General features: G+C 45.2%; 1 protein-coding gene across 10 annotated transcripts in view; it reads left to right on the top strand.

The window, feature by feature from the left end:
• LOC130293457 (guanylate-binding protein 1-like) overlaps positions 1-12,667 on the top strand; it is a 228,087-nt gene that overhangs the window by 192,992 nt on the left and 22,428 nt on the right. For 6 of the 10 annotated variants that reach the window (XM_056542149.1, XM_056542150.1, XM_056542141.1 and 3 more), the window contains 3 exons: positions 7,981-8,192; positions 9,036-9,163; positions 11,897-12,006. In XM_056542149.1, coding sequence (XP_056398124.1) covers positions 8,000-8,192; positions 9,036-9,163; positions 11,897-12,006 — 431 coding nt within the window. In that variant the 5' untranslated portion in view covers positions 7,981-7,999. Of the gene's footprint in view, positions 1-3,780; positions 3,906-5,569; positions 5,656-7,638; positions 7,797-7,980; positions 8,193-9,035; positions 9,164-11,896; positions 12,007-12,667 lie in introns of those variants that run through there. The other 4 variants (XM_056542145.1, XM_056542148.1, XM_056542142.1 and 1 more) reach the window with 3 other exon arrangements.

Consider the following 12,667-nt stretch of genomic DNA (forward strand, 5'->3'; position numbering starts at 1 on the left):
AGTATCATCTGAAGAAAAGAGCAATTTGGATTTAAGCTCTTCTTGCTCTTCATCAGAGGAGGAATATAGAGTAAGATTTTCCTCTTGAACACTATTTTAACTATTATTATTTTTTTATTCCATAGAAAGAACCCACCAACAGTAGGACTAATTCTAATTGGGTGGTAAATATATCTTCCTCTACGTTTTCAGATACGTAACTAATTCTATTATCTCATGTACTAAACATTTATTTGTTTGGGCTGAAATTTGAACTTTACGGATTTTTCAGACAATTATTACAGTTTTGTTTTAAATTGTCGCAAGATTTTAGGCAGTCCATATACCTTTGACTTTTTAGAGATGTACACAACTCAAGATGACTTTTGCATTTTGATAGGGTCTATATTATTCGCTGAACTTATGTGACTTTTTTAGTTTTACTGCAAAGAGAATATTTCATTCTGACACCACACAGAGCGTAAATCTAGGGACAAAGTATTATATGGCATATACAGTGACATCACACAGTCCCTCCATATGGACATGATGACATCACACAGTCCCTCTATATGGACATGATGACATCACACAGTCCCTCTATATGGGCATGATGACATCACACAGTCCCTCTATATGGACATTATGACATCACACAGTCCCTCCATATGGACATGATGACATCACACAGTCCCTCCATATGGACATGATGACATCACACAGTTCCTCCATATGGACATGATGACATCACACAGTTCTTCCATATGGACATGATGACATCACACAGTTCCTCCATATGGACATGATGACATCACACAGTTTCTCCATATGGACATGATGACATCACACAGTTCCTCCATATGGACATGATGACATCACACAGTTCCTCCATATGGACATGATGACATCACACAGTTCCTCCATATGGACATGATGACATCACACAGTTCCTCCATATGGACATGATGACATCACACAGTCGCTGCAGATTTGTCGGATCCATGATGAGAATCTCCGGTTCCACCACATCCCAGTGATGATCTTTTGGATGAGATCTGGTGACTGTGGAGGCCATTGGAATCCAGTGACCTTATTGTCATGTATGAGATGATGTCATGTGACATGGGGCATTATCCTTCTGGGAGTAGCCATCAGAAGATGGGTCCACTGTGGTCATAAAGGGATGGACATGGTCAGGAACAATACTCAGGCTGTCGTGTTTATACCAGGCTCAATTGGTACTAAGGGGCCCAAAGTGTGCCCAAAAAATATCCCTCACATCATTACACCACCACCACCAGCCTGAACCGCTTATACAAGGCAGGATAGATCCATTCATGTTGTTTTCACCGAATTCTGACCCTTTTTCTCCAGTCTTCCATTGCCCAATTTTGCCTTAGTCCCAGGATCCTTTGTTTGTAATTGTGAGGTCACTTTTCTCCCTCCCACACATCAGCCTTCCCACCCATTGCTGCACAGCTGAGCACGCGTTCATGCTGTGCAGGAAACTACAATTTCCTGCAGCCCTGTGAAGAATGATTTCCTTCCACCCAGCAGTCGCTTGACTCATGTCTCGGGCCACAATGCAACCTGGAAAAAGCTGAGACAACACTCATTTTGTATGCTGCTAAAAATAAACATCGGGGCAAACATCACATAAGAATTGTGAGACCACCATCAAACACTGGTACAGACACTATATTATGAACTACACTAACTGTACAGCCCCTTCAGCATAGTCAAATGAAAGAAAATCCTGGAACACCCCTTTAAAAGGAAACTAGTAATTTTAGCTGATCATCCTTAAAGGGGTACTCACATGGAAACATTTTTTTTTAAATCAAGTGGTGCCAGAAAGTTAAACAGATTTCTAAATTACTTCTATTTAAAAATCTTAATCCTTCCAGTACTTATCAGCTGCTGTATACTCCAGAGGAAGTTCTTTTCTTTTTGAATTTCCTTTCTTTCTGAACACAAGTACTCATTGCTGACACCTTCCATTTTAGGAACTGTCCAGAGTAGGAGCAAATCCCCATAGCAAACCTATCCTGCTCCAGACAGTTCCTGACATGGACAGAGGTGTCAGCAGAGAGCACTTGTGGTCTGTGGTCAGAAAGAAAGGAAATTCAAAAAGAAAAGAACTTCCTCTGTAGTATACAGCAGCCCATAAGTACTGGAAGGATTAAGATTTTTTTAATAGAAGTAATTTGCAAATCTGAACTTTCTGGCACCAGTTGATTTAAAAGAAAATGTTTTCCTGTGGAGTACCCCTTTAATATGACATAACCCTCAGACTGCACATTAAGCTCATAATCTCTTTGTTCATAACAATGTCATAAAAACCTTGGTGAACAATAGGAGAAGTACTCATATTGTCAGAGGGCACTGGGGTGTGGCGATTGTGCTAACAAATTATTTTGTTATATTGACAAAAAAATATTAACCCCATCTTCTACACTGGAACACCAAGTAAAGCCCCACCAATCCAGAACAAAATTGCCACCATTAAAGCGCAACTGTCATGAAATTTTGGTGCAATAACCTGCATACAGCCTTTGTACTCTGCAGGTGGTGGGTATAGCAATTTTTACCTGAAATTTGGCGGCTTTCATGACTGCAAAAAAGGCTTTTATTCAAAGCCACTGACGGTCGGATAGGCGTGGCGCGAGGTACGCGATATCCCGCCGCCGCCACACCCACTCCGTATGTCCGCGCTGGGACCTCTGTGTGATTGACACACAGGTCCCAGCGCATGCGCCCTCCAGCTAATCTAACCTGTGCGCCGCTGTGTGCCATCCAGCAAGCGTTTGCTCCCGCCGCCGTACAGAGAGCGCGCTTCCTCTCTGCACCTAGTATCGAGAACTAACCTGATTGTGCGCTGCTCTGCGCAGGCACACTGAGGAGGAAGACGGCGGCGGGAGCGAGCGCTTGCTGGATGACACACAGCGGCGCGCAGGTTAGATTAGCTGAAGGGCGCATGCGCTGGGACCTGTGTCAATCACACAGAGGTCCCAGCGCGGACATATGGGGTAGGCGTGGGGGTGGGCGTGGAGGCGGCGGGGCATCGCGTACCTCGCGCCACACCTATCCGACAGTCAGTGGCTTTGAATTAAAGCCTTTTTTGCAGCCAGTCATGAAAGCCACCAAATTTCAGATAAAAATATTACTATACCCACAGTACAAAGGCTGTGTGCAGGTTATTGCACCAAAATTTCATGACAGTTGCGCTTTAACCTCTCCACTTCCTTAGACCAACAGGGAAGTTTTAAGGAAAGTCTGGCACCTCAATTGTCACCCCCAAAACCTTTAAAAAATTGTCAACACAATTGTCTGTAATTTCACCTGTAAATACTTATGTTGATCTTCACAGTAATAGCCTAACACACAAAGAAAGTTTTAATACTTGCATGTCATATGCTATTTACATCCTAAATGTTTTTTGGGCATTATTTTACCTGGGAGGCGCCCTGCAATTTAGGTCCACGTAGACCTCCTCAACTTATCACAGTTCAACATCAACATCTGTCTCAGAAACTGTCCAGAATAGGAGCAAATATTCATAGCAAACCTATCCTGCTTTGGACAGTTCCCGAGACAGACAGAGGTGTCAGCAGAGAGGACTGTTGCCAGACAGAAAAAAAAACACTCAACTTCAGCAGCTGATAAGTACTGGTAGGAATAAGATTGTTTAATAGAAGTAATTTACAAATCTGTTTAACTTTCTGGAGCCATTTACATATATATATATATATATATATAAAAAAAAGAAAAAAATGTGTCTCACCGGAGTACCCCTTTAAGGTTTACTGGTCCTTACCCACAATTTCTGAATACTGGATCGTGGTGGACAACAATTCATTTGGCCAGAAGATGGCAGCATCAAGCAGCTAAAGAGGAGCAGAAGAGAGAATTGGACAAGGGAGCATGTGGGTAGCCTCGTACTTTGTATATATATATATATATTATGTTTATTGAATTATATTTATTGAATATATATTATCTACATATTATGCAGCTGTCGGTGCATTAATATGTGTGTTATGTAGCTGTCAGCTGTATCACAGCCTGGAGGGAGCATAGAGAAGAGGAAGGCTGACTACAGATTAGGATGACCCAGCTTTATCTGGGATGTCCCAATAATGTAACCAGCCCTCTATAGACAGTGACATCACCGGGGCTTTTCAGGGGCTTCCTTCTAAGAGCTGGCAGTGTATCCCATTATATATCTATACAGTGGTCCCTCAACATACGATGGTAATCTGTTCCAAATGGACCATCGTTTGTTGAAACCATCGTATGTTGAGGGAATGTAAAGTATAGGACAGTGGTCTACAACCTGCGGACCTCCAGATGTTGCGAAACTACAACACCCAGCATGCCCGGACAGCCAACGGCTGTCCGGGCATGCTGGGAGTTGTAGTTTTGCAACATCTGGAGGTCCGCATGTTGAAGACCACTGGTATAGGAAGTTGTACTCACCTGTCCCCGCCGCTCCGGACCGTCACCGTTCGTCACCGCTGCCCTGGATGTCGCCTTCCATCGCTGTCGCCGCGTCCCCAAGGTGTCCCCGACGCTCCGGCAAGGCCTCTGCTTCCCCGCCATCCTCGCTCTTCGTCGCCGCCATCACGGCGCTACGCACGCCGCTCCTATTGGATGACGGGACGGCGTGTGCAGCGACGTGATGACGACGATGGAGAGCGCCGACGATGCAGGGGATCCCGAAGAGGACACGCCGGAGCCCCGAGGACAGGTAAGTGATCGTCAGCGGACCACACGGGGCACCGTAAACAGCTATCCGGTGGCAACTGAAGCAGTCTGCGCTGCCGGATAGCAGTTTATGCGATGGCCCCGACATACAAAAGCATCGTATGTTGCCTCTGTCTTCAACATGCGATGGCCTCTGAGAGTGATCGTATGGTGGTGATGGAACACTTGAGTGGACGTGTAAGCAATTTATTATGTAAAGATAATGGTTCAGCTGGGTTAACATGGCACAATCTGATGTGTGATCTGAGTACTAGGTTGGTGGCGATGTTTGATTGACCTAGGGGAGTGCCTAATATTACAGGGGGACAAAACAATACTACAACGGGACCTAATAATACTACAGGAGACCTAGTCATACTACAGGGTGGGCCCTAATACTATGGAGTGGGGGGGGGGGTAATACTACAGGGGGACCTAATAATAATAAAAGGGTACCTAATACTACTGGGGGGCACAGTGTGGAGGCTTACTACTTTGTGGCCATAGAGGTTGGCCTAACTACTATATATGGACTGCAACGTTGGCCGCATATAGCCTGATATGCTAAGGGAGTCATGAACCTAAAAATATAGGAGCCACTGGCCTAGGTCATTTTTAGAAACCAAATAGTTGTATTTATTTTTATGGGTAATTTTTTTTTTTTTTTTTACTACTCCAGCTCCAATGATTTGCCATTCAGGAGCTCAGCAAAGCTGGGTGGGGGGCTCTTACTGGACAATATTAGAAGGACTGCACTTTTAATCTGTTTCCTGGAAAATGTCCATAATGAGGAAACAGTGTAGATTTAGCTTCTGGGTAAAAATTCTTTCACTTTCACTTTAAGTCTGTGCTATAAAAGGCAACTGAAATTATAAGGATAAAACCAGACGCCTGCAGAACGCAGAGAGAGAGAGATAACGGGACTACACGGTAAGGGACAATGCACACAATGCTCTCCCAGTTTGCCCTTATATAGTCCTCATCCTTCACAGGGCAAGGGGATTATTTGAGCACCAAATGGCGTTGTTATTTGATTATTGCATGATATTATTATATAGATCAGTTTTTCCCAACCAGGGTGCCTCCAGCTGTTGCAAACCGACAGATCCCAGCATGCCTGAACAGCCGAAGGCTGTCCAGGAATGCTGGGTTTTGTAGTTTTGCAACAGCTGGAGGCACCCTGGTTGGGAAACACTGATGTAGATATTGTATTACTGTGGGCTCTGTGTGGTGGTTAACTCCTGTCCTGCCCGACTGTGATGCTATTTGAACCCTATGACGCTACTATTAGGATCCTAATACATGTAACGATAAATTGATGAAACCATTTTTTTTTTGTTTACATAATGATCGCCCTGTATAAAAGGCCTTCTAACCCCCTTCAGGGTAAATGGTTTCGTAATGACAGTCCTAGACCTAACAAAGGACCTCCCCCCCCCCCCCGTAATACAGACCCCGGAATATCAGACCCCACCATAATACCATAATACAGACCCCAGAATCAGACCCCACAACAATACAGACCCCAGAATATCAGAACCAACTATAATACAGACCCCAGAATCAGACCCCACCATAATCAGACCCCACAATCACCACCCACATAATACAGACCCCAGAATCACCACCCGCCATAATACAGACCCCAGAATCACCACCCACCATAATACAGACCCCAGAATCACCACCCACCATAATACAGACCCCACCATAATACAGACCCCAGAATCACCACCCACCATAATACAGACCCCAGAATCACCACCCACCATAATACAGACCCCAGAATCACCACCCACCATAATACAGACCTCAGAATCACCACCCACCATAATACAGACCCCAGAATCACCACCCACCATAATACAGACCCCAGAATCACCACCCACCATAATAAAGACCCTAGAATCACCACCCACCATAATACAGACCTCAGAATCACCACCCACCATAATACAGACCCCAGAATCACCACCCACCATAATACAGACCCCAGAATCACCACCCACCATAATACAGACCCCAGAATCACCACCCACCATAATAAAGACCCTAGAATCACCACCCACCATAATACAGACCCCAGAATCACCACCCACCATAATACAGACCCCAGAATCACCACCCACCATAATACAGACCCCAGAATCACCACCCACCATAATACAGACCTCAGAATCACCACCCACCATAATACAGACCCCAGAATCACCACCCACCATAATACAGACCTCAGAATCACCACCCACCATAATACAGACCCCCAGAATCACCACCCACCATAATACAGACCCCAGAATCACCACCCAAAATAATACAGACCCCAGAATCACCACCCACCATAATACAGACCCCAGAATCACCACCCACCATAATACAGTACAGACCCCAGAATCACCACCCACCATAATACAGACCCCAGAATCACCACCCACCATAATACAGTACAGACCCCAGAATCACCACCCATCATAATACAGACCCCAGAATCACCACCCACCATAATACAGACCCCAGAATCACCACCCACCATAATACAGACCCCAGAATCACCACCCACCATAATACAGACCCCAGAATCACCACCCACCATAATACAGACCCCAGAATCACCACCATAATACAGATCCCAGAATCAGACCCCACCATAATACAGACCCCAGAATCACCACCCACCACAATACAGACCCAATTACCACCCACCATAATACAGACCCCAGAATCACCACCCACCATAATACAGACCCCACCATAATACAGACCCTAGAATCACCACCCACCATAATACAGACCCCAAAAAAATTATAATTTGTGTCATGCAGTAATAGATATACAGTATAATTAAGTGACTCACAATTAACATCTTCAGTGATCGGCGTCGTTCTCCTTCCTTTTCTTCTCCATCCGACTCAGACCGCCATGTTGACTTCTTCCAGTGAAAACCCTTCTCTGCAGTATCTGCAGGACAAACATCCCAGACTCTGCATTTTTCCAGTGCCCTCCTCTCCTCTACACACTCTCCTCATCTATAGGCCTCCAAACTGTAAAAACTCTTTGGTGAACAGTAAGGGGTAGGTTAGTAGGTTCCCCATTAACTAGGTATATCCCGCCACAGTAGGCAGGTAGTTACCCCATTAGGTAGATATTACCCTCAGTAGTTAGATCATCTCCTTATTAGGTGGTCCCCCTCCCCATAGGCAGGCATGTCATCAGGTAGGTAGCACCCCCCCCCCTTAACTTATGTGGCTCTTACAGAAAAAGAACACTGCCAACAATGCCTCCGGTCATTTCTATGCCGCTGCCCATCTGCCTGATAGAGAATGTTGAGGGAAATAAACTGGTGGTCAACAAGGAAGCGGAGAAGATCCTCTTGGCAATCTCACAGCCGGTTGTGGTTATTGCAATCATAGGAAAATACCGGACAGGAAAATCTTATCTGATGAACAAACTGGCTGGAAGTAAAACTGGTGAGTCCTAAATGTTTAACCTTTATAATCTCTATTATTGTAAATGTTATGTTGTCACTAAGCTGGAAAATGAGATTGTAAACTCCACTAGTGAATGGGCCAATATGTATGGAGGCAGATTCTATTAAGTATTGGAGAATGAGTTATAGAGAGAATGGGTGACACAGTAAATAAGGGGGTGTCAATGATGTCATAGTTACCAAAGGGGCGGTAGTTTTAGTTCTGCTAGGAGGACACCATAAATTGTACTGATAATCTCAAATGTCTTTATAATCTCTATGCAGTGGTGAACCCACCATGGAGATTGGACATGCTACGGTTGTGAGGTTTGTGGTGTGAATTGGTCTAGCGCTCACTTTGCCTGCAATTATACTGTTATACAGGCCATGTGCAGCATAAGGGTGGCTTAAACAGGTATTTCAGTAAGAAAAGAAAATGCAATACTTACCATTGGGTCTCTTATCAGTTCCCTGCTGCTCATCTCTTAAAGTGAGAGCAGGACCTGCCCGTTCAGCTAATCACTTGGGGCAGCAGTGTTCCATTTCAGCCATTGATCGGCTGAGTGGGATAGTCCGGCTACGACCTGTTGTCTCAAAAAAGCCTTAAAAAAGAGAAACGAGCAGTGGGGGACCGGAAGGAGTCACAACAGGAGCTGCGGTGGAGCGGGTAAGTATGGCCTTTTTTATTTTTATCCCAGCCAGCATAATATATTTGCCAGTTGCCAAAATATTGTAGACCCTAAAGTAACATGAGAACATGGGTGATAGCCCCGCTGACTTAGAAATCATTTATTATTGTATCCAAAATGTTAAAGCTGCAGATTTTTCTGAATTTCTTTTTTAGGATTTGCTCTGGGATCCAGCATCCAGTCAAAAACCAAAGGCATATGGATGTGGTGTGTTCCTCACCCTCAGAATTCAGGACAAACACTTATTCTACTGGATACAGAGGGACTGGGCGATGTGGAAAAGGTGGGTTATAGCAACTGGAAGAAAAAGATCCCTCTATAGGCGCTGCATCAATGTGGAATATGATGAAACTCAGATGACGTTTCAAGGAAGTTTATTTGACCAATAACGCGTTTCAGGTTTGATACCCTTCATCAGAATATCAATCTGATAAAGGGTATCAAACCCGAAACGCGTTATTGGTCAATAAACTTCTTTGAAACGTCATCTGAGTTTCATCATATTCCACATTGATGCAGCGCCTATAGAGGGATCTTGTTCTTCCAATCCACCATATGTTTGTGAGGACCACTTACACCTTGGTTTGTGAGGACCACTTAAGACCTTACGTTCCAGTAAAAGATGTTGGATGGTTCAGGTCAAGGTTCCTCCACACCAAACTCATCACCCCAGGTCTTTGTGTGGTTTGCTTCATGCTCAGAAGCGCAGTCATGCTGGAACAGAAAGAGGCTTCCCAAAATGTTGCCTCAGAGTTCTTCCAGCCATTGTGTAAAATGTCTTTATATGCTGAAGCATTAATATCACAATTCACCAACCAACAGCTACAAACCATATCCCCCTCCCCCTTATGATCATTTTACAGTAGGCACTATACATTCCGTTACGTAGAGACTTTGGAAATCCAGAAAATCCAGAATCATTCATCAGCCTGCCAGATAACACTTGGAGTAAAAACTTTATTTAATTCTATTAAAAGATACAAGACTGCACTCCTCCTTTATGGCTTAGCACTTATAGAGGCTTCTACTTCACAATAATAGCTTTTACAAGTGGCTTGGGCAAATCTAGTAGATCCGAAATTCCACATAGTAAAAGCCCTATCACATAGGCCGATTATCTGCTGATTAAAGGGCTACTCTGCTGCTCAGCGTTTGAAACAAACTGTCACACCCCCTCCCATAGACTTGCATTGAGGGGGCAGGGCATGACATCATGAAGGGCTATGATGTCACGAGCTCCCGGCGCCTGCTTCAGCGTTCGGAACAGTTTGTTCCAAACACTGAGCAGTGGAGTACCCCTTTAAGCATTCCTAATACTCAATAAGTGTAAGGCTACTTTCATGCTGCAGTTATGACACAGCAGTGGGTCAGCCATCGGGGAACCCGGGGAGAATAGCGGGAGAAAAAATACTGCAAGCGCTGTCTTTTTTTCCCATTACAAAACAGCGCCTGATGGACCCAGTTGACTATAATGGGATCCATCGGGACCCGTTGTTGTGCAGCGGTAGTGTGAAAGTAGCCTAAGTGGGCCAGCCATCAGCCAATGAACGAGCAAATTCTTGTTCGTCACCTGATTGGATCTTTTGTGCGGCCAATTAAATTATCATTATATATCGCCCTGTGTAAATAGGTGATGTGCGGCTATCGAAGCCAAATTTAAAGAGGCGCACAAACAATATAGCGATCTGCGTTGTCCACAAGCCTGATCTGTGGCAGTGCCACGTGTTAAGTCACTGAGCTCTTTAGTATGGCCCATACTACTACCAATGTCCGTTTATGGAAATCACATGACTATGTGCTTCATTGTATGCTCCTGTGTGCAATGTGACTGAAAAACCTGAACACAATAATTGGGAGGGATGTTCACGTATAGTTTATACCGAAACAATAAATTACAATCCATGTTTCATTTTCTCAGTTTACAAAATGGAAACCAAACTATAAGCAACATAAGATGTATCTACGTTAGAAAGGGGTATTCTGGAGGTCAGACAAGAAACTTGAAAGAAGGCTGCATTGCCCACAGTGGAGCATTAATCCTAAATATGACTACTCCAGCTTCTTGTGCACTTCATATTGTGCCCCCTCACTTTTAGGCCTTACTCCCCTTAGTTCCTAGTTCCCATTCCTCCTATAGTGACAAGCTCTTCCAGAAACCTACAGCTGAACTACAGGTTGTAACCCCAGGAGACCAGATGTAACCATCACATTTTCAGACAGTAAATGGTGAGAGATTATGAGGGAAACTACTAAAAATATGTATTTACTATATATTGAGGATTTTTGCTTTGTACATTGTAGATTTAACTATTGTTTACCGCAGGGCTGGTGCAAGGATTTTTGTCCCCCTAGGCAAAAGCTAGTTTTGCTGCCCCCTTGACCCCACCTATTGTCTCCGCCCTTTGACACACCCCACCTTACTACTGGGGTGACACACTGTAACAAACCTTCTCCTCATGTAATCTCCTTACTACTGGGGTGACACACTGTAACAAACCTCCTCCCCATGTAATCACCTTACTACTGGGGTGACACAATGTAACAAACCTCCTCCTCATGTAATCACCTTACTACTGGGGTGACACACTGTAACAAACCTCCTCCTCATGTAATCACCTTACTACTGGGGTGACACACTGTAACAAACCTCCTCCCCATGTAACCACCTTACTACTTGAGTGACACACTGTAACAAACCCCTTATTCATGTAATCTCCTTACTACTGGGGTGACACACTGTAACAAACCTGCTCCTTATCTAAACTCCAGCAATGGTGGAGTGGTGCTGGCTATGAGTGGGCGGTTCGGATGCTTTCTGGCTACGTTTCTTGAGGCGGGCAGAGCAGCAAGTCCCTCAAGAGGGCGCTCTAGGCGGCTGCCTAGTTTGCCTATAGGCAGAGCCGGCCCTGGTTTACCGGAATACCCCTAACCCCATCTCCCCTCTTCACCTCTCCCCTCCCCTAACCAGTTTTAAGGAACTACTATCTATATTTAATAACTTTTTTTTTCCCTACAGGGAGACTGTAAAAACGACGCTTGGATCTTTTCCTTGGCCGTCCTGTTGAGCAGCGCCTTTGTGTTCAATAGTTTGGGGACTATTGACCAACAATCTATGGAGCAGCTACAGTATCCTTTACACTACAGATTGTTACCGTTCACACTGATCCCTGTCCACATTGGGGCTCACAATGTCCTTTCCCTACTGTAGGTCACACACACTAATATATCCGTATGTAACCAACATATCAGAACCCAGAGGAAACCTACTCAAGCACATGGAGAACACAACCAATGCAGATACTGGCCCAGATTTATCATTTTGCCTGAAAACACACTGCTGGGGCTGTAGGTCTCTGGGTGCACACTGCTGGGGCTGTAGGTCTCTGGCTGCACACTGCTGGGGCTGTAGGTCTCTGGCTGCACACTGCTGGGGCTGTAGGTCTCTGGCTGCACACTGCTGGGGCTGTAGGTCTCTGGGTGCACACTGCTGGGGCTGTAGGTCTCTGGCTGCACACTGCTGGGGCTGTAGGTCTCTGGGTCCACACTGCTGGGGCTGTAGGTCTCTGGGTGCACACTGCTGGGGCTGTAGGTCTCTGTCTGCACACTGCTGGGGCTGTAGGTCTCTGGGTCCACACTGCTGGGGCTGTAGGTCTCTGGGTGCACACTGCTGGGGCTGTAGGTCTCTGGCTGCACACTGCTGGGGCTGTAGATCTCTAGGTGCACACTGCTGGGGCTGTAGATCTCTGGGTCCACACTGCTGGGGCTGTAGGTCTCTGGGTCCACACTG

The sequence above is a fragment of the Hyla sarda genome, chromosome 10, assembly GCF_029499605.1.
Source record: "Hyla sarda isolate aHylSar1 chromosome 10, aHylSar1.hap1, whole genome shotgun sequence".
Taxonomy (NCBI): Eukaryota; Metazoa; Chordata; class Amphibia; order Anura; family Hylidae; genus Hyla; species Hyla sarda.